Raw genomic sequence first — 20,961 nt, 5'->3', positions numbered from 1 at the left:
CTTCTGTACCTCCGCCGGTCATGCTGGGATTCAGCCAAACTGGACTTCTTGTTCCTCTCTCCCAATTAGGACTTTTCAGCTGCGATACTCCCTTCTTCATGAAGTCATTCTTCATTCCCCTCACCTGCTAGTGCCGCCACCCCAATTTCTTTGTATCTATTTACGTTATGTTCTACAGATGCTGATATGTGACTTGTCTCTCCTATTACAATGTAGATTCATTTCAAGTAGGGATTTTTTTTATTCCTGATTTGTAATTTTATTTCTGAGCTATAAATGCTTATATTAAAAATTTAACAAATGGCTCTTAGAAGTTTTAGCACATTCCTGGGGTAGAATGAGGGATAGGGACAGGAGATGTGATTTCATTGGGATGGGGAATACCCATGCAAAGAAACACTGTCTCTTAACACAGGTGGCCATGTTTCCCACAACTTATAGCCTTAGAGATTTGCCTAGAACTTCATGTTCTAGGTTTACTTTCTTTTTTTAAAATATATTTTATATTTAATTCACAGAACAAAATTTCCATAACACAGTACAATAAAAAAGATGATTGCATGTGAAATTGCAAATCAATCATGTACAACTTACTATTCCCTCCAAATGTACAACAAAGTTATCATATAAATTTCTTTTATTCTTTCACCCTCAAAATGGCAATCATTAGACACAAATATATATATATATATGTATATATATATATATGTATATATATATATATATATATATAAATAAAATTATTCTATACACACTTCTATTTATCAGTTCTTTCTCTGGATGCAGATAGCTTCATCCTTCACATGTCCTTTATTTTTAATTTGTGTATTTATAATAGGCAAAATGACTTAGTTGCTCAAAGCTGTTGTTAACAATCTTGCTGTTACTGTACATGACACTCTCTTGGTGCTGCTCATTTCACTCTTCATTATTTCATGCAAGTCTTTCTATGTCTTTCTGAAATCATCAAGCTCATCATTTTTTACAGCACATCAGTATTCCCTCACAACCATACACCACAACTTGTTCGGTTGTTCCCCAATTGATGGGCATCCCTGCAATTTCCACTTCTTTGCCACCACAAAGAGACTGCTATAAACATGCCATTCACATTCAAAGTCATAATTACTGTTTGTGAATTTTCCTGTCTTAGTTTTACTCATTATTTTCTTTCTCAGCATCTTTTACTGATCTGGACAAAGACTGAGGAGAGACAATAAAGTCTGTCTGTTTCAGAGTCAGAATGTGAATGTCGGTCCACTATGTCATATCTGGTGCATAGCAGGTGATTAACAAATACTTGCTGTATGAAGGACTGATATGTTCCATGTTGCTGGTTGTATAAATTATGGCATGAATCTAGATAGATGATCTATCCTTTGTCTCCTTAGGCAACCAGAGGCACAGTGATTGCCTTTCCTGGCTTTGATGACCGGGCTGATGCCGAAACCCTTCGGAAAGCAATGAAGGGACTCGGTAAGAAGATCTTCAGCTTTTTGTATGGTTTTCTTTATACAACAGCGTTCTTGGCGATGATGACTTAGCAAAAATGGTTTTTGTCACTGAAACATCTTTGCTTCACAGACAGGTTAGTTTAAAAAATACAAAACTGAGGGGCAGCTAGGTGGGTAGCTGCCCTGGAGTTAGGAGGACCCAAGTTCTAATCTGGCCTCAGACTGCTTGATACTTACTGAGCTGTGTGACCCTGGGCAAGTCACTTGCCTGGCCATTAAACAAACAAACAAACAAACAAACAAATAAATAAAAGAAAGTAATTTGAAACTAAAAAACACAAAAGCAAAACTTTTCTATTGCCTTCCCTCTAAGGCTGCCTTAAGCACTGTGGTGGTGGTGGGAAATCACCAACTCGAATGTCAGAGGACCCAGATTCTAATCCTAGGTCTATCACTTAGGCCTGAGTCACCTTTGGAAAGTTAATTAATGCCCCTGGGTCTCCCTTTCCTCATCTATGAAATGAAGGAGTTGGATTAGTTAGCCTCCCAAGTCCCTTCTAGCCCTGGCTCTCTGAGCCTCTGATCCATCCATGACAGGAACATAGGCTATTACTCAGCCTATACTTGAAGGCTGCCCAACTTGGTCAAACCTGCCAGAGCTTGCTAGCCACTGATTCAGAGCTACATTTTATACTCCATGATGGGACCTGAGTCCTCAAAATGGTTATTGTTTGAAAAATACCAATGATCTTTTTGTACCCACCAAGAATTGTGATAAGAACCAGAAGCCGTTTCTGTTAACAGGAGAGAATGGAGAGTGGGAAAATGAGAGAAAAGTTAGCCTTGTAGAGTGTCATGGTTTTTTTTAGGGAAATATGGGCTACAGTGGGGCCTGAGAAAGTAGGGCTATTCAGGAAAAGAACTGAGATGGTTTATGAATTCATCGCAGGTACTGATGAAGAAAGCATCCTGACTCTTCTCACAGCCCGAAGCAATGCCCAGCGCCAAGAAATCGCAGAAGCATTTAAAACTTTGTTTGGCAGGGTAAGTGTCTGCTGGGAAATCACAGAAGATGATAGGACCAGGATACATGAGGCATGTTTGAACAGGCGGCTAGGTGGCGCTGCAGTGGATAGAGTGCTGCCGTGGAGTTGGGAACACTCATCCTCCTGGGTTCACATATGGCCTCAGACACTTACTGGCTGTGTGACCCTGGGCAAGTCACTTGCCTCAGTTTCCTCATTTATAAAATGGAGATCATAATAGCACCTGCCTCCCAGGATTATTTTGCAAACCTTAAAACTCTCTATAAATATGCTACTATATTAATATATAAATATATTATTCTTATACCTCAGATCTGACAATGCTACTCCTCTGTTCCATTAACTCCCATTGAGCTGCCTATTATTATCTCCAGGGTTAAATATAAACTTTTTTAGCCTTTGCCCTTCACTATTGAACCCCACCTACTCTTCAAATTTCAGTTATTACGTATTATTCCCTTCTACGCACTCTGTGATTCTGTCATAGTGGTCACCGAGTGTGCTCTTGTGTGAATGTGCACACACATACACCCCCCGCATACCCCATCTCCAGTCTCTGCATCATTGCACTGACCATCCCTGATGCCTGCAATGCCCTCCCGCCCTACCTCTGCCTCTGAGATTTCCTTGACTTCCTGCCCCTGTTGCTAGAGCCTTTCTACCTAAAGTTACATTTTATCTACTCTATATGTATCTTGTACCTACTGATTTAAGTATATGCTGTCTTCTCCTTTAGAATATAAGCTCCTTGAGGGCAGGGATTTCTTTCATTGTTCCTTTAAATACTCAGTGCCAATGTAGCATATGGTTAGCACTTAGTAAATGCTGAAGGTTGAAAATTGATTACCACACAAGGCTTTTCTTTAGACCTTTCCTCAATTATATTTGCCTAAATTTTAATTTAGAAGTGAATGGTATAGTGGTCAAAAGTCCTGTACTGAGACCTGAGTTCAAATAATGCCTCTGACAATTATTAGCTGTGTGACCCTGGGCAAGTCACCAAACCTCAGTTCCTCAGTTTCCAAATCTGTAAAATGAGAGATTTGAATGCAATGATCTTTAAAGTACCCTTCCAACTCTAAATCTGTGATTCCATGACCATCTATCATTTGGGAAGAGATAGCTTGTGCATGTGAGAGGGGACTCATTCACCACTCCTTCCAGGTCAGTACATCTGTGTCTTCCTTTTGGCAGGATCTTCTGGATGATTTGAAGTCAGAACTGACAGGGAAATTTGAGAAGCTCATCGTGGCCCTGATGAAGCCTGCCAGGCTCTACGATGCCTATGAACTGAAGCATGCTCTGAAGGTAAGGGAGGAGGAACAAGAAGAGAAAGAGTCTACTCTTTTTTTGGGGGGGGGACTAGGCAATGGGGTTAAGTGACTTGCCCAAGGTCACACAGCTAGTTAAGTGTTATGTGTCTGAGGCTGGATTTGAACTCAGGTCCTCCTGAATTCAGGGCCGGTGCTCTATCCCCTGTGCCACCTAGCTGCCCCAAGAGTCCACTCTTAAAGGCAATCATGAGTCCGTCTTCTTAAAGAGCCCATGGTTGGTTCCACAGGAATGAAAATGGCTAACCATGTTCTTTGGTCCGACTTTTACAAATGGCTCCCGTTGGCTTGGGGAGGCTGCGTGGAAGCTCATAGTGAGGGGGGGAAGAGAAGGAAGGAACTGAACCTGCCATTTCAGTCTTAATTTCTGCCTAATTTAATAATAACATCCTTCAGACTCTTCTTGAATCTCTCATGATATCAGAGCTTTTAATCATCTGCCACATTTGGATGTTAGTTTGAGAAGTTATCGTTATAGGAGAAAGATAATATAGGTTCGTGTTTCGAGAAGAAGGAGACTTATCTGAGCCATATTGGCTGTGGGACCCTAGACCAGTCACGTCCCTCGCTGCTCACTCCAGGTCACTCTCAAAGACTATGAAGTGGCACTGAATATGCCAATCTGCATTGGAAGCTCCCTCATTGCAGGAATTCCCTTATCTGGGAGTTTCCTTTACCAACAAGCTCACAAATCCCATCCCTAGCTTATCTTTATGGTTATTAATGAGTAAAGCTAAGAGGACCCTGATAGTCCAGTTTAGTCCAATAAATGTTTATGAAGCAACTGTTATATTCAAGGTGCTGGGAGGAAACACTTCCCATCATTAGTTCAAGAAGGGAAGTGAGAGAGAATCGTCATGATGGGAGGTTTTTGCCCAAGAATTTTTCTCTGTTCCTCTGGCTCCTTCTGAGTACAAGATAGCGTACTGTATCTCACAGTGTAGAAGCTGGTGAGTGGTGAGGATTCTAGCCAAAACAACAAGATAACCACCAGCACAATAAATGGCAGTGTATCATAGTGGCTAGAAGGCTGGACTTCATTGGAGTTAGAGGACCTGGGTTCAAATTGTGCCTCTGCTACTTAGTACCTGGATGACCCAGGGCAAGTAACAACCTCATCTGTAAAAAGGGAATGATTATATTGCCTGCCTTACTGTGCTGTCCTGAGGATCAAATGAGAAAAGGCATGTAAAGCCCTTTACCAGCCAACATTAAAGTACTGTGTAAATGTCCCCTTTCCCTTCTGGGAGGCTCACTACCTTGAAGAATGAGTCCTTTCCCAGATAGCTACACCTGGACCCCTTATGATGGCTGACCAAATTTTAGACCTTGCCCTCTGGGCACAGCCAGTTTCCAGTCATTTTTATGGATTAACTCTGTCTCTTAGGAGCTACCCAGTCCATTTGTGCCTAGATTTTTGACAAACCTAGCTTGCCTCCTGAGTACAATGTGAATTTGGGCTACAGACACAGTCTCCTCTTCCCCTTGTGAATGGGGCATCTACATTTCTAAATGGACAGCTCACCAGATGATATTCAGGTGTTTTCCACAGGGTTTTCCAAACCCTAGCAGCATTTCAAGACCTTGACTTGTTTACTTAAGTCAGCTTTTACACACCCAGTCCCTATTCAGCTCTCTCCTCATGCCCCACTGTCAGGAGCCATCAGAAGATATTCCCCAGGAGCTCCCTGGCCAGCGTGGGCCTTCAAGGACTGACAGAACCAATCTCCCTGCAGGCTTTCAGGAGTCTGTCCTGGGTGTGCTGTCCTTTGTTCTAAGAGTGGCCTGGTTTTAGACCAAGAATTCCTAACCTTTTCCTGTGCATGTTATGGACCCCTTCTCAGAATAATATTTTTAGATGCATAGAATAAAGTACATAAGGTTAACAGAGGAAACCAAATATATTGAAATGCTATAACCAAACTGTTAAAAAAAAGTTCATGGAACCTAAGTGGAGAGTCCTGGGTCTGGAGAGCCCAGACCTCAAGCCATCCATGTTCAGGAGTCGCTCATGCAAAGGGCTTGTTGTTTACCTGCTTTAGGTGAACCCTGACATTCCCTCAGTGGTTCCTGCTCTGGGGCAAACCCTGCCCATGGTTTTTTTTTTGTTGTTGGTTTTTTTTTTTGTGGGCAATTGGGGTTAAGTGACTTGCCCAGGGTCACACAGCTAGTAAGTGTCAAGTGTTTGGTCTGAGGCCAGATTTGAACTCAGGTCCTCCTGATTTCACGGCTGGTGCTCTATCCACTGCACCACCTTGCTGCCCCTGCCCATGGTTTTTGAAGGAGTTCTCAGTCCCTTTGCATTCATTCTTTGGCCTTTGGCCTTTGTCTGGTTGGTCATTTACTTATTTTTATTTTTTGACTGCTCTGTAATCTGTTGAACTTCTCCGTTTGCATTCTCACCTGTCTCTCCTTCCCAGGTATCTGTTGACAAATCCTCAAAGCAGATCTTATCCCTCGGTTTCAGTGTTTGTCAAGACTTTCTGTATTTGTTTCCAGGGACACGATCTTCTTTTCTAAGGACAAGGATCTAATCGACATTTGACTGCTTATAGGCAGACTGTCAGTATCCATTGTCCTCATCTGAAACATTTATCCTTCCCAAGGAATTATCCCTCTCCTGATTAAATATTTCCTAAAGGATTTCTCCACCAGGGATTTCAGTGTCTCACTGGGTCTCTCCAGAATCTGCCCTGATCTAGGAGATGATCAGTTTCTCTAATGAGCCATCCTTCCTCTTTCCTGCATTCACATGTTAGCCAACTAGTCTACCTTCTGGCTGTGGCCTCTCCTGCCCCATCTCACAAAGGGACTGGTACCTTTCAATCTACTGCCTGAGAAGCTTCAATTGAAGGAAGCAGGTTGTGTGGTACTTTTTATTCATTTGAAGAAAGGTCTGGCAATCCCTTTTATGACCCCCCCCCAAGATACAGCCCTTCTAACCCCTTCTACAGTCCCCTGCCCCACCAGCCCAGAAGAGAGGTCTTCATAACTTTCAATTTTCCCTCCACTTGTGCCCATCCTGTCTTTTCTGCAGGAGAGAGATGCAGGCTTTTGAGCAGATGGTGAGAAGTTTCAGGCTTTGGAATTTTTTCTCCAGGTTCTAGGTCTTTCTGGAGCTGAGGCTATTTGTTTCTTTCCTAAAGCAGTGTGGGAATTAGGAATTAGAGGGTCTGGGTTTAAATCCTGAGTCTGCCTATGTAACCTCGGGCAAGTCATTTAATCTTTCTAGACCCCAGTATCCCTTTCTTTTTTTTTTTTTTTGGTGAGGCAATTGGGGTTAAGTGACTTGCCCAGGGTTACACAGCTAGTAACTGTCAAGTGTCTGAGGTTAGATTTGACCCAGTATCTGTTTCTATAAAATGAAGGAGGTCATCATCATCATCATTATCATCATCACTAGCTTTTACACAGATCTTTAAGCACTTCACAAATAGTATCTCATTTGATATTTATAATAGCCCTGGGAAGGAGGTGCTATTATTATCCCTGTTTTACAAATGAGGAAACTGAGGCAGACAGAGGTTAAGTGACCTACATAGGGTCACACAACTAGTAAGTGTCTGAAGCCAAATTGTACCTGGGTCTTCCTGACTCCAGGTCCAATACTATGCACCGAGTTACCTGGCTGCACCCTGGATGGCTTCTGAGGTCCCTACCAACTCTGATTCTGTGATCCCATGAATCACAGAAGATATTTTTTATGAGGATAGGCATAACGTTTCGTAGCTTGACATAGAATTCACCCCCCTTTGCAGCAAGCTCCGTGGAATGAAAACTATTTATTTAATTTTATTTTTAGGAGGCAATTGAGGTTAAGTGATTTGCCCAGGGTCTCACAGCTATTAAATATCTGAGACTAGATTTGAATTCAGGTCCTGCTGCCTCGAGGGCCTGTGCTGTATCTGCAGTGCCACCTAGCTGCCCCAAAAGAGGTATATTTATTGATGATAAATTTTTAAAATTCTAATTGCTCCCCCTCTTTGTTCTTCATTTCAATGAAAAACAGTTAAGTAAAAACTAATGGGCAAAACAAGAAAGTGTTAGAGCACATAGATTATTCTGTAGCCCTAGTCAACTACATCTCTACCTGGAGGGGAGAAGCATGTTTCAAAATAGTAATCGAGGCTGGCTATTACTTTGAAGGAGGAAGGGAGTCAGCATTTATGAACTACCTATTTTGGGCAGGTACTATGCTGAACATTTTGCAAATCTTATCCCATTTGGGCTTTGAATCTACAGCCTGGTGTCTCTCAGTGCTGTTTTCATTTATGTGACTGTGACAATTGTGTATGTTATCCCTCAGGCTTTGCTTTCTTTACTCTGTATCAGTTCCTACAAATCTTCTCAAGTTTCTTTGAATCCTCAATTTTTGTAATTTCTCATGGCATGCTGATATTTTGTCATATTCACGTACTAAAACGTGGCCAGCCATTTCCCAATCAATGAGCACCTGTTTTATTTCCAGCCTTTGGCTGTCCCCAAAAGGTGCTGTGATGAATATTTTGTTATATATAATAAGGCACCCCTCCCCCCTTTTAGCCTTTGATTCTCTACAGTGAAATTCGAAGGTTGGACTTAGTGACCTCTAAGGTATCTTCCAGCTCTGCATCTGTGATCCTATGAAATTATTGCCAAGAAAGTTTGATTGGTTGTATTAAAGTTTAATGTTAATTTTTAAAAAATCATCCAATTGGCTTACCTTATTCATTTGTGAATATCAGTTATTGCTGCAAAATGTTTACTATCTGTGTGGTAAATTATGACTAGTAATAATAATAATATCAACAGCAACAGCAGCGAGCATTTACATAATGCTTTAAGACTGGCAAAGCACATTACCATGACTACCTCATTTTACCCTCACAACAACCCTGGGAGGTAGTTACTATTATCATTCGATTTTGCAGATGAGGATGCTGAGGCAGAGAGAAGTTAGGTGACTTGCCTCAAATTTGAGCTCAGGTCTTGCTGATTCCAGGTGCCCACTCTCTCCCCTTAGTAGAATGGAAGTTCGTGGTTGGCACCAAGCATGACGATTTGCACAAAATAAATGCTGATTAAGCTGAATCAAAATGGGAGACACAGTCATGGCTGCATACAATCTGTGGGCATATTGGTGTCTTAGAGCTGACTGTCTAATTCAAGCTTAATCTCCAAGTGGGATACACATTTTGTGTCCTGACAACAAAATCAGGAAGTCTGATTGGAGCCATTTGTGTTAAAGAAAAGGAGGCATTGTAGCTATGAAGGACAGAACATTAGCCTGGGATTCAGAAGACTTGGGCTCTAATGCTGGTTCTGCTTCAGATTGAAAGTGTGACCTTGGTCCAGGCCCTACCCTTTTCTGTTTCTTATCTGTAAAATGAAGGGGTTGAAATAATGTCCTGTCCAGTTTTGTTTCTGTAAGTAGACAGTGGGGTGGAACATTGAATAGGATGTTGTTCAGTCTTTTCAGTCATGTCTCCATTTGGGGTTTTTTTGGCAAAGATACTGGAGTGGTTGGCCATTTCCTTCCCCAGCTCACTTGACAGATGAGGAAACTGAGGCAAACAGGGTTAATGACTTGCCCAGTGTCACACAACTAATAAATGTCTGAGGCTGGATTTGAATTCAAGCCTTCCTGATTCCCCACCCAACATTTTATCCACTACACCACCTAGCTGACCAGGGCTAGGAAGACCTGAGTTCAACTGTCGTCTCAGACACTAGGTATGGGTCCCTGAAAAAGTCACTTCACATCTGTCTGCCTCAGTGAGCTTTAAAGATAGGGATCATGGGAGTTGCTTGATGGCACAGTGGATAGAGCACAAGCCCTGAAGCCAGAAGACCTGAGTTCAAATCCGGCCTCAGACCAAACACTTGACACTTATTGGCTGTGTGAGCCTGGGCAAATCACTTAACCCCAATTGCCTAAAAATAAAAAATAGGGATCATACTAGCTCCTACCTCCCAGAGGTGTTATGAGGATTAAATGAGATAATCTGAAGTATTTAGTGCATTGCTTGACATACATAGGTGCTTAATAAAGGCTTGTTCTCTTCTCTGTCCTTTCCCTAATTAAACTTCCCTTCATCCCAGAGTCCATAACATAGCTAGGAAGTATTTGGCTCGGTCTGTTTTAAGATGTGCCTAATCTCTGTTATTTTCTTTTGTTGATTTGAGTGGCTTTGCTCTTTATCTTCCATTTTTTTCCCCCATAGGGAGCTGGGACTAATGAAAAAGTGTTGACTGAAATTCTGGCGTCCAGAACCCCTGAAGAATTAGAGGGCATAAAACAAGCTTATGAAGAAGGTAATTGTCAAAATCAGTTTCTCCTGGTGGTCACTACTGTCCATCCATTCTCTGCAGATAAAACAGAACAGGCCCCTGGCTATACCAAGTCTAGGGATTTTGTTTTCCTTCTGTCTTCAGTAGTGAAATGACTTAGATAAAGGTGTAGATTGGCACGCTCATCAAGGTTACATCTGGGGCAGTAGCTAACACATCAGATGACAAAGTCAGTATCCCAAAGTACCTTGACAATCTAAAGGTTTGGACATTATCCAATAAGAAATTCAATAGGGGTAAATGTAAAGTCTTAGGCTTGGGTTCAAAAAAACATCAACTTGTGCTTTATTATTCCTAAATGAAACATGAAAGAAGAGTGGCCTTTTGTCTGAAAAAGTTCTTGGATTTGTAGTACAGGAAATGATAGGTTAGTAAGAAAAGTGGAAAGGGAGTAAGTATTGAGTGCCTGTAGTGTTCCAGGCACTTCAATAAGCCCTTTATAAACATTATCTTGATCTTTACAACAACCCTGAAGACAGAGGTGCTGGTATTATCTACATTTTCCTGTTAAGGAAACTGAGGCAGACAGAGAATAAATGATTCACCTAGGGTTATACAGATAAGTATCTGAGGCTGGATTTGAACTCAGGTTTTCCTGATCCAGGTCCAATGCTCTATCCATTTCGGACCCCTAGCTATATGATGTGACAGCTAAAAAAAGCTTAATATGATTAGGAACCAGCAAATCAAAGTCTAGGGTGGTGATAGCCCCAGTCAGACCACATTGTGCTCAGTTCTGGGTTCCCCATATCAGAGAGGACAGTGATTGGCTAGGGAGTGACCAGGGAAGGTCTAGGGGTAAAGAAGGTTTACTCTGATGATCAGGCTCTTCCAGGTCATGCTGTTTCAGGATTGGTTGAAGGAACTGGGAGTGTTCAGTGTGGAGAAGACTTGGGGAGATGGGACAGCTGACTTCAAATCTTAGGGAAGAGGCATTAGCCTGGCTCTCTGGCCCCATGGGGCAGAGCTCCCCTTTGGGCTGTGTATACTTCTGGCCTCCCCTTCGACTCTCATTGCTTCCTCAGCCCTTTGCAGACTTCATCACTTAGGTGAAATTGCTCTCTCCAAAGTAACCAATGATATTAAAATTATTTTTTTCAAATTAATGAACATTTATTTTATCTCCCTCCCACCACACCCTTCCTCTCTACTGGAAAAGAAAGAAAAGCAAAACCCTTAGAACAAATATGCCCCATCAAGCAAATGACTTCTTCAGTTGACCATGTCCAGAAATTTGTGCCTTTTTCTGCACCGTTAGTGCATCATCACTTTATCAGGAGATGAGTGGAATTCCTCATCTTCCACCTCCTGGAACTGTGATGGGTCATTGTGTTGATCAGAGTTCTTAAATCTTTTAAAGCTGTTACAGTGATCTCTAGATTATTATCAGATCCAAAGGCCTTTTCTCAAATGTTGTCCTTCCTGATGTCTCTGCTACTGACACCGTCGATCCCCCTCTCTTCTGGTGATTCTCGTCTCTGGGTTTTCATGACGTTTTTCTTTCCTGCTTGGTTCTGCTTCCACCTGTCCAACTGCCCCTCAGTCTGTTTTCCTGATTCTTATCCATTTCATGCCCCTTCACTGTGGGTGTCTCTCAAAGCTGTGCCGTAGGCCCTCCCCTTTCTACATTCTCTTTCTTCCTAAGCTTATCCATCCTTTGGGCTCAATGATCCCCTCTATGCAGATGTCCCCCAAATGTGTGTGTATACACACACACACACACACAGATTTTCAGTCTCACATGTACATATATACACGTCTGTATATATACATATGCACACATGTTGATACATCTCTACATATGTGTGCATATATACATATATGTGTGTACATATCTATATGCTGTTCATTTGTTTTAGTTGTGTCTGATGCTTCCTAACCCCACTTGGGATTTTCTTAGCAGAGATACTAGAGTGGTTTGCTATTTCCTTCTCTGGCTTATTTTACAGATGAGAAAACTGAGGCAAACAAGGTTAAATGATTTGCCCAGGTCACCCAGCTAGTAAGTGTCTGAGGCTAGATTTGAACTCATGAAGGTGAGTCTTCCTGATTCCAAGCCCAGTGCTCTATGCACTATGGTGCCACCTTTATGCCTATCTATCTAGTTCTAGTCTTTCTCCTGAGCCCCAGTTCTACAACTCTAACTGCCTATTGAACATCTTGAACAGGGTATCCCTGAGGCTTCTCACACTCAACATGCCTCAAACAGAGCTCATTTTCTCTTCCTCTAAATCCTTCCCTTTTCCAAATTTTCCTTTTTTCTGTCCAGGACACCACTATCATTTTAGTATTTCAGCTTCACAGCCTCAGAGCTAGCCTTCATTCATCTCTCTCTCTCTCTCTCTCTCTCTCTCTCTCTCTCTCTCTCTCTCTCTCTCTCTCTCTCTCTCTCTCTCCAGTTTCTGTCCATCAATCTTGGTTCCACCCTCTGGGGTCCAAGTACTAGTGACTAGAGTACAGGAATTGGAGTCAGGAAGGTCTGAATTCAGATCTCGCCTCAACCACTTACTAGCTGTGTGAGCCTGGGTGAATTACAATTTCTCTGAGCTTCAGTCTCTACCACTGGAAAATGAGGTGTGTGACTTGATGACCACCATGGTCTTTTCTATCTCTGTGTCTGTGATCCTAAGTCTAATCCCTCCTCCATATGACAGCTCTTTAAATATTTGAGGACAGTTCCTGAGTTTTCTCTTCCCCTGTCCTAATGCCCCCCAGATTCTTCAGCCAGGCCTTCTTATGGCATCTTCCGTGGTCCCCTTACCATCTTGGTCTCCTCTAAAGTGGAGGTGCTCCAGCTGTATGACATTGATAGGCCATGTGGACTTATCTTCTTGCAGAGTATGGCTCCAGCCTGGAGGATGATGTCATTGGGGATACTTCTGGATACTACCAGAGGATGCTGGTGGTTCTTCTGCAGGTAATGTTTTGGCAAGAGTGAAAGGGGGTAGTGAGGAGCTCTGTACAATTAGCAATGCTTATCTGAATCTATTAAGCAGAGCATTTCTAAAATGTGTCTCTGAAGTCTTGCCTCATTTTCTGCGGTTGGGATTATCTCAGTTTAACCAGTGGTTGTGGCCATCTTTCATATTGAATGCCTTCCACTGATGCCTTATCATAGCATGAAGGAGTACTTAAGTGTTTGAAGGCCACATCATGGAAGGCCAAGGCTCGGAAGGTCCTACCATGGTAGAAAGGGTCTGATAAGTCCAGGGACACACTGTGTCTTTCTCTTTTGGGGACCAGACAGAGCATCATTATCCAATAGCGAATCAATAATTAGGGATGTTTTTGGCCATGGCATCTCATGAAGACACCTACTAAGGGATAGAGAGGGGCTGTGATGTGATTCTGAGGAGGAAATCAACACAACCATAGACAACCTTCAATAGAACTACAGGTGGCATGGGTTTGTACCTGAGACCTCTAACAATGTAGAAGTGGCCAACCCACAAATGCTTATGGGGAAATTCCCAGGTCTCTTTGTCTGTAATACATGAAGTGTCGTAGGCTTAGAGCTGAAAAGGAGCTCAGAGACCATCTAGTCAAATTCCTCATTTTACATATGAACAAACCAAGTCCTGGAGAAGTTCAGAGACCAGCCTGAGTTCAGATTGTTAGCAGGGGACAGAGCTGTCATTCAAATTCAGAGCCTATTTCCTGGGACCTGTCTTGTCAGGCTGATTTTATACAGGGCAGTGTGATGATGTGTGAGTGTGGGGGGAGGGGGAGAGGAGACCTGAGAATGAAACCTCCCACCCCCAAATTGTGGACTGTGAGTAATGCATTCAATGAAAAATTATTACTCAGCACTTTCTATGTGCAGAGCCCTATGGGGATACAATGATATCTAATTCAATCCAGTAATCTGACATTTATTAAGCACCTGCTGTTTTCAGGGCACAGTGCTATGTGCTGGAGATTCAAAGAGAAAATGAAAACAACCCCTGCCCTCAAGGAGCTCACATTCTCTTGGGGGCTATGAAATGCACACAAGTAAATCAATGTTACTTAGGTAATGCAAGAGTGAGAGAGAACTGGGTTGGTAGTGGCCTCTGAACTATGCTGCTTATTACTCAAATAAAGCTTTTAAAACTTTAATAAGCTTAAACTGCACTAACTAGACTTTTGGGATATCCTGTGTAAGGACCAGCCTCTATCCTCAGGGAGCTTGCATTCGAATTTAGTAGGGGCAATGAGCCATCCACCATGTTTTGTTAGATGATAGAATAGAACATGATGCAGGACAAGTTGCTGGGAGGAGTCCAAGGAAGGCTGGATGTAGGGATGGGAAATGCTTCTGAGATATTTCTTTGCTTATACCATCTGATCCCCTGTGCCTGGAACACGCTTTCTGCTCTTGGAGGGCTTCTCTCCCATCAAGGCACAACTCAAATGCCACCGTCTTCCGTGAACCTTTCTCTCAATTTCTCTCACCATCCTTCCCCAACTAGAAAAGCCCCCTCCCCTATGAAAGTGACCTCTCTCTTGCAGTTCCTCATCTCACAGGAGCATATGGGGCCTTAGAGGGCAGCAGGTCCAATCTGTTAATTTTATAATAGTAGCTAACATTTATAGATTCTTTAGTATCTGCCAAGACTTTACAATGATTATTTCACTTTGTCCTCACAACAACCCTGGGAGGTAGATTCTATTATTATTATTATTTTCATTTTAGAGATGAGTAAACTGAGGCAGACAGAGGTTAAATGGGCTACTTAGCTAGTAAGTGTCTGAGGCTGAATTTGAACTCGGATCTTCCTGACTGGTTTTTGTATATCTTTGCCAAAAGGAGGGAGGCGTGTTTTGTCTGTTCTTTGGAACTGAGCCTGGCTTTTGCAGTTAGCCCACTGGGCTATGTCTCAAGTTCTTTTCACTTGCATTATTGTGGCCATTTCGCTTCACTTGAACCTGCATTTAAAGATAGTCATCTTTAAAAGCCGCACTTCTTCTTTGCCTGGATTGGGCTCAGATAGAATCTGTGTGCTGTCTTTTTCTTCTTTCCCCAACATGTATCTATGTCTTGTTTTCCCGCCAGCGGGATCTCCGTTTTGGAGGGCAGCCGGCATTCTAGCTGGGACTGTGATTTAACATTGTAGTTTCCTGGATCTGTTCTAGGCTAATCGGGACTCTGATAATGGACTCAATGAAGACCTAGTAGAACAGGATGCTAAGGTAGGTGGTGACTGGCCACGCTGTTGTTGTTCGGTTGTGCCTGACTCCTTTCTTTGCAAAGATCATGGAATGGTTTGCCGCCCAGCGTGTTCCCATTTTGCAGATGAAGAACTGAGGTAAACAGGTGACTTGCCCAGGGTGATGGAGTTAGTAAGGGTCTGAGACTGGATTTGAACTCGGATCTTTCCAAGTCCAGACCTGATGCTCTATCCACTGCACCGCTTGGCTGGCCACTTGTTTACTGGCAGGTAAAATGAAGCAGAAAGTTAATGATGAGGGACACAGTGTGGGAAATTTCAGGCTACAAAAATAGGCTTAATAACAGGCCACTTAGAAGTTAGAGCATAGACCTGGGGCAACAAAACATCTAATTTACTTCATAGGGGAAATTAAGTGAGACAGGAGCAGCACGGAGGGAAGGTTTGAGGGTCTGTCAACATGTTCAGCTTGTCTGCTGAGAGGGAAGCAGAGCAACCAATAGATGGTTGGCTGTCAATTTAGGCTTTGTAGGATCAGAGATGTAGGGCTGCCGGGGACTTTAGAGTTCATTGGGTCCAACACTCATTTTACAGATAAGGAAGCTGAGTCCTTGAAGGAAGGAAGAAAGGCAGGGAGGCAGGAAGGAAGGAAGGAAGGAATGGATAGGAGAGAGGGAGACAGGAAGGAAGGAATGGATAGAAGGAGAGAGGGAGGCAGGAAGGAAGGAATGGATAGAAGGAGAGAGGGAGGCAGGAAGGAAGGAATGGATAGAAGGAGAGAGAGAGGCAGGAAGGAAGGAATGGATAGAAGGAGAGGGAGGAAGGAAGGAATGGATAGAAGGAGAGAGGGAGGAAGGAAGGAAGGAAGGAATGGATAGAAGGAGAGAGGGAAGAAGGAAGGAAGGAATGGATAGGACAGAGGGAGGAAGGAAGGAAGGAAGGGATGGATAGAAGGAGAGAGGGAGGAAGGAAGGAAGGAATGGATAGAAGGACAGAGGGAGGAAAGAAGGAAGAAAAGAAGAACTTACTAAGAGCTAATTATGTACCAGGTACTGTGCTAGAGCTTTACTGGCAACTAACATTTATAGAGTATTTTCTATGTGCCATGCAGTGCTAAATACTTTTCAATTATTTCATCATTTGATCCTTACAACAACCCTGGGAGATAGGGCTACTATACAGATCCCCATTTTACAAATGAGGAAACTGAGACAAATAGAGTTTAAGTGACTTGCCCAGGTCACACAGCCAGTAAGTGTCCAAGGTCTTCTTGCCAAGTTTTCAAAAAAAATTAGAGGGATAAAGTAGATGACCTCTGTGGTCCCTTCAGCTCCAGAACTTGTGGTGCTAAATCACTTCTCTCTGGGCCTTAGTTTCCTCATCCATAAAATGAGAAGGTAGGACCATGCCTCACCCTGGCCCTGCCTCCCAACTCTAAAGCTGTGATCCTATCGAGTCTGTCAAATTGCCATATTAGTAAAACCTTACTCCTCTTCTCAGCAGGGGGAATAGCTTTTTTTTTTTCAAACTTGTGAAAGAACCTTTTATGCCTCTGAGGTCTACGTTCACTAAAAGAATCCTGGGACTCCTCAGTGAGAACATTCCAGCTGCCTCTTTGGCACCACCTAAAGAAAGGCATTCCTGTTTTAAGCCACCAACCCCTTTGGCTCTCAAAGCAAACACTTTCATTGGATGGAGTTCCCTGAGAGAGTCTGAATGACCCATCGAAGGCATCCAAAGACGGGCCATTGGTTCTACACAATCTGCCCATCAGTGACAGCCTGGGTGAGGTCAGGGACCAGGTTAGGGAGGTTTCAGGGCTTGGAATGTTCATCATTGCTCTAAGTGAGACTCATCAGATCCTCACGTAGAGTCAGAGCAATGAAAACAACTCAAAGTGCCATGAAACTCCATACCCAGGAGTCTCACATTGCAGAAGGAGGCTATTTTCACTTTGAATGACTGGAAAATCCAGCCTACCTTTTCTAATGTGTGCCCCATTGGGAGCAGTGTGTGCCTTGGTCACCTTCCAAGGACATGCCCACAACCGCCTTCTTTGGCAGTTACTTTTGAGACCTCGCCAGACTTCTACAGCCAAGCCTGGGAGGGTGAGAGCTAGTGAAGTGCCCAGCCAGGGAGGAGGGGAGCCAAGAAGCTCCTAGCTAACTCAACAGGTTTGAGGGCTTGACAATCAAATCCTCAGACACCCGAGTTGGACTTTTTGCGTAGCCTGGAGAAACCTACAAACCCCTTCTCAGAATAATGTTTTTAAATTCATAAAATAAATTAAATTAGATTGAAATACAATTACCAATTATTTTTTAAATTCAAAAAATTAAAATTTTAAATTTTAAAAATTCACCTGCAAAGTGAAGGACCTCTGATTTAGAAACCTGGATTTGTACAATTTTTTTCTCCTTAAGAGGTCTAAAAGAGCCATGGCCTGTGAGAATGGGGGCCAGAAGGGAGCTTAGATTCAGTTTAACTCAACTTACGTTTGTGATGTGTCTACAGACTTCTAGGTACTGAAGATAGAAGGCAAAATCAGAAGAGGGTCTGCCCTCACTCAGCTTACATTCTACTGGGAGAATACAACATGTAAATAGATAAATAAGCATAAAGTATATACAAACTAGGACAAAACTAAAGTATAATACAAAGTAAGGTGTTCAAAAGAAGCAGAAAGTGCTAATGGGGATAGGGAGGAGCTATTTGACAAGGCCTCATGGAGGAGGTGGCACACTTGAGCTGTGCTTTGAAGGAAGCTAGAAATTCCAGTAGCTAGAATGACCCATTGAAGGTGTCCAAAGACATGCCATTGGTTCTACACAATCTGCCTCTCAGGGAGAGCCTGGGTAAGGTCAGGGACCAGGTTAGGGAGTGGACTCCATTAGTTTACAGGGGAAGCCACATGGGCAGTCAGGATCCGATGTAGGCTGCTGCTAGGGTGAGCTCAGGCTGCACTAGGTAGGTTCATGCTGTGGGTTGACGTGGTTTTAAAAAAAAACTATGGCTGGTTGTCGCTGCTGAACAATAGTCCTCTGATCCAGCTGGGCTGACCATGGACAGCTGGCCAGGACAATTGCAGAGAAGCAGACATGTTACACATTTGAGCTGGCAGCTGTGAGCAGGCTCCAGCCAGAGAGGGCTTGGGTACCTGGCCTGGGGCCCAAGAAGAGGAGGCCCTTGCCTATCTCCCCAGCCCTCTAGGCAGCCTCTGGGCCCCAGAAATAGCCACCTCAAGAGGCAGTGGCTGGGGCAGGGTGAGGGGGAAGAGGAAAGCATGCCTTCAGTCCGAACTACCCAGTAGAGGAATTCCTGAAGGGAAGAGGCGTTCCTGGAATTCCTGGACTCTGCAGGAGCTGGGGCCAAGGGAACGAGAGAGAGAGAGAGAGAGAGAGAGAGAGAGAGAGAGAGAGAGAGAGAGAGAGAGAGAGAGAGAGAGAGAGAGAGGAGAGAGAAGAGAGAGAGAGATAGAGTGTGTGTGTGTGTGTGTGTGTGTGTGTGTGTGTGTGTGTGTGTGTGTGTGTGTGTGTGTGTGTGTGTAGCAAATCTGAAGCTTGTCTTCCAGGCAGGGCTCCCCGGGAGAATCTGGGGTTGGGGTAGGAGCCAAAGAGAGGCATTTGGGGAATCTGGTCTGTGTAAGCCTAAGCCTGGCCTGCTGGCCCCAGGATACTCATTATTATCACGGGATAGCTGATGAGGGCTTTCTGCTTTCCCGTGTACTTTCATTTGCATTCATTACCTCAACAATCTCCTACTTTCTTCTAGTTACTTGTGTTCACTAAGGGAGCTTTGGAATCAAAGGACCCGAGTTCACATCCGGCCTCTGACACTAATGGTGTGATGAGGGCAAATCACTTTTCCTCACTAGGCTTCAGTTTCCTCATCTGTAAAATGAGGGATTCTGATGTGACTGAAAACGACTGAACGATACAAATATTCAGAAAGTTTATTTTTAAAGTGAAATCAATAGTTCACTTAGATTTAGAAGGACCTCAGGTGTCTACCCCAATCCCTACCAGTCTTACCTATACTATCCTGCCTGAAGACCTTCAATGACAGGGAACTCACTCTCTCTCATGCTGCATCCCATTCTGTTTCTGGATAGCTTTAGGGGGCCGCAGGGCACGGGGGCATTTCACAGTTAGTCCAACATCCCATTTACAGATTTCTATGATCTGGCCTTCGCTTTTTGCAACTTCATCAATTGCGAGAGAGGGGTTGTTGTTGTTCAGTCATTTCTTGGCAGAGATACTGGGCTGGTTTGCCATTTCCTTCTCTGTCTCATTTTACAGATAAGGAAACTGAGGCAAGCAAGGTTCAATGACTTGCTCAGGGTCATACAGGTAGTAAGTGTCTGAGACCAGATTTGAACTCAGGAAGATGAGTCTGACTCCAGGCGTGGTGCTCTGTGCACTATGGCGCCCCCTAACTGCCCTTGGGAGAGTGGGAATGGGAATCAGTTGCTGAAAGACTTACTACCCCCTGCCTTTAAGTTCTCCTACTCCATTTACTAGGATTCTGGCCATTCATAGAGTAAGACTGAATAGAGGAAAGGAGAAAGGAAACACGAATTTATTGAGCACCTGCTTGTGCCAGGCACTGTGCTAAGTGCTTTGCGAATATCTTATTTGACCTTCACGGCAATCCTGGGAGGCAGGTGCTATTATGATCCCCATTTTATAGTTGAGAAAACTGAGGCAGGCAGAGGTTAAATTATTTGTCCAGGATTATCCAACTAGTAGGTGTCTGAAAATGGATTTGAACTCAGTTCTTCTAGATTCTAAGCCTAGCCCTCTATCCTTTGTGCCACCTGACTACCTCTGAACTGAGGGAGCATGATGAAGTGAATGGAGAGGGCTCCTGTAGGGCTCAGACAGCCCTGCCACTCGATTCTGAAAGACTTGGACAAGTTCCTTAATATAATAGCTAATATTTGGCACTGTGCTAAGCTGTTATTGGCTGAGCAGGAGCTAATGAAGGCTGTTTATATGCCAGGGCTTGTTTTGGGTCTGAATCCATGTGAATTTTGACTGTCTTTGTGGAAAGGACAGAGGAAAAAGATTCCTACTAAATTATTAAATATTTGAATATTTTTGTGGTTTAGTCATTTCAGTTATGACTGACTCTTTGTGACCCCATTTGGGGTTTTCTTGGCAGATACTAGAATGGTTTGCCATTTCCTTCTCCATCTTACTTTACAGATAAGGAAAGGAGGCAAAGAGGATTAAGTAACTTGCCCAGAGTCACACAGCTAGTAAATGTCTGAGGCTAGATTTGAACTTAGGTCTTCCTAACTCCAGGCCTGCTGTCTTGTTGTAAAGTCCTGACTTTTTAAGAGCACTTGGCTGAGCAGGGTAGATACTCTTACTGCTATACCAAAGGAATGAGCTGCCTCCCCTGAGCCACAGTGGAACCACAGCCCTGAGCTTAGAAAAGGAAGAGGCTGGTCAGCTCTCACTGGGAATTCATTCTAATTCTGCTCAGCAAATATGGTTCTAGGATACAAAGATACAAAGACAAACCCCATAAAAGCCCCTGCCCTCAGGAAGCTTCCATTCTACTTGGGCTGGTGGTGGTGGGTGGGGCATGGACACAAAGTAAGGAAACACAAGTTATGTACAAAGTATCTTTGAGGTTGCTAATG

At 43.4% G+C, this 20,961-nt stretch overlaps 1 protein-coding gene across 1 annotated transcript in view; it reads left to right on the top strand.

Moving 5' to 3' along the window:
* The window catches only part of ANXA5 (annexin A5), a 56,247-nt gene that overhangs the window by 25,410 nt on the left and 9,876 nt on the right, over positions 1–20,961 (top strand). The window contains exons 3-8 of the mRNA XM_021008341.2: positions 1,392–1,476; positions 2,404–2,498; positions 3,695–3,808; positions 10,035–10,125; positions 12,999–13,078; positions 15,277–15,333. Coding sequence (XP_020864000.1) covers positions 1,392–1,476; positions 2,404–2,498; positions 3,695–3,808; positions 10,035–10,125; positions 12,999–13,078; positions 15,277–15,333 — 522 coding nt within the window. The remainder of the gene's footprint in view (positions 1–1,391; positions 1,477–2,403; positions 2,499–3,694; positions 3,809–10,034; positions 10,126–12,998; positions 13,079–15,276; positions 15,334–20,961) is intronic.

This window comes from Phascolarctos cinereus, unplaced genomic scaffold, assembly GCF_003287225.1.
Source record: "Phascolarctos cinereus isolate Bilbo 61053 unplaced genomic scaffold, phaCin_HiC Scaffold_9;HRSCAF=440, whole genome shotgun sequence".
NCBI lineage: Eukaryota > Metazoa > Chordata > Mammalia > Diprotodontia > Phascolarctidae > Phascolarctos > Phascolarctos cinereus.
Note: the sequence above shows the minus strand (reverse complement) of the source record. Positions and strands in the feature narration are given on the sequence as shown.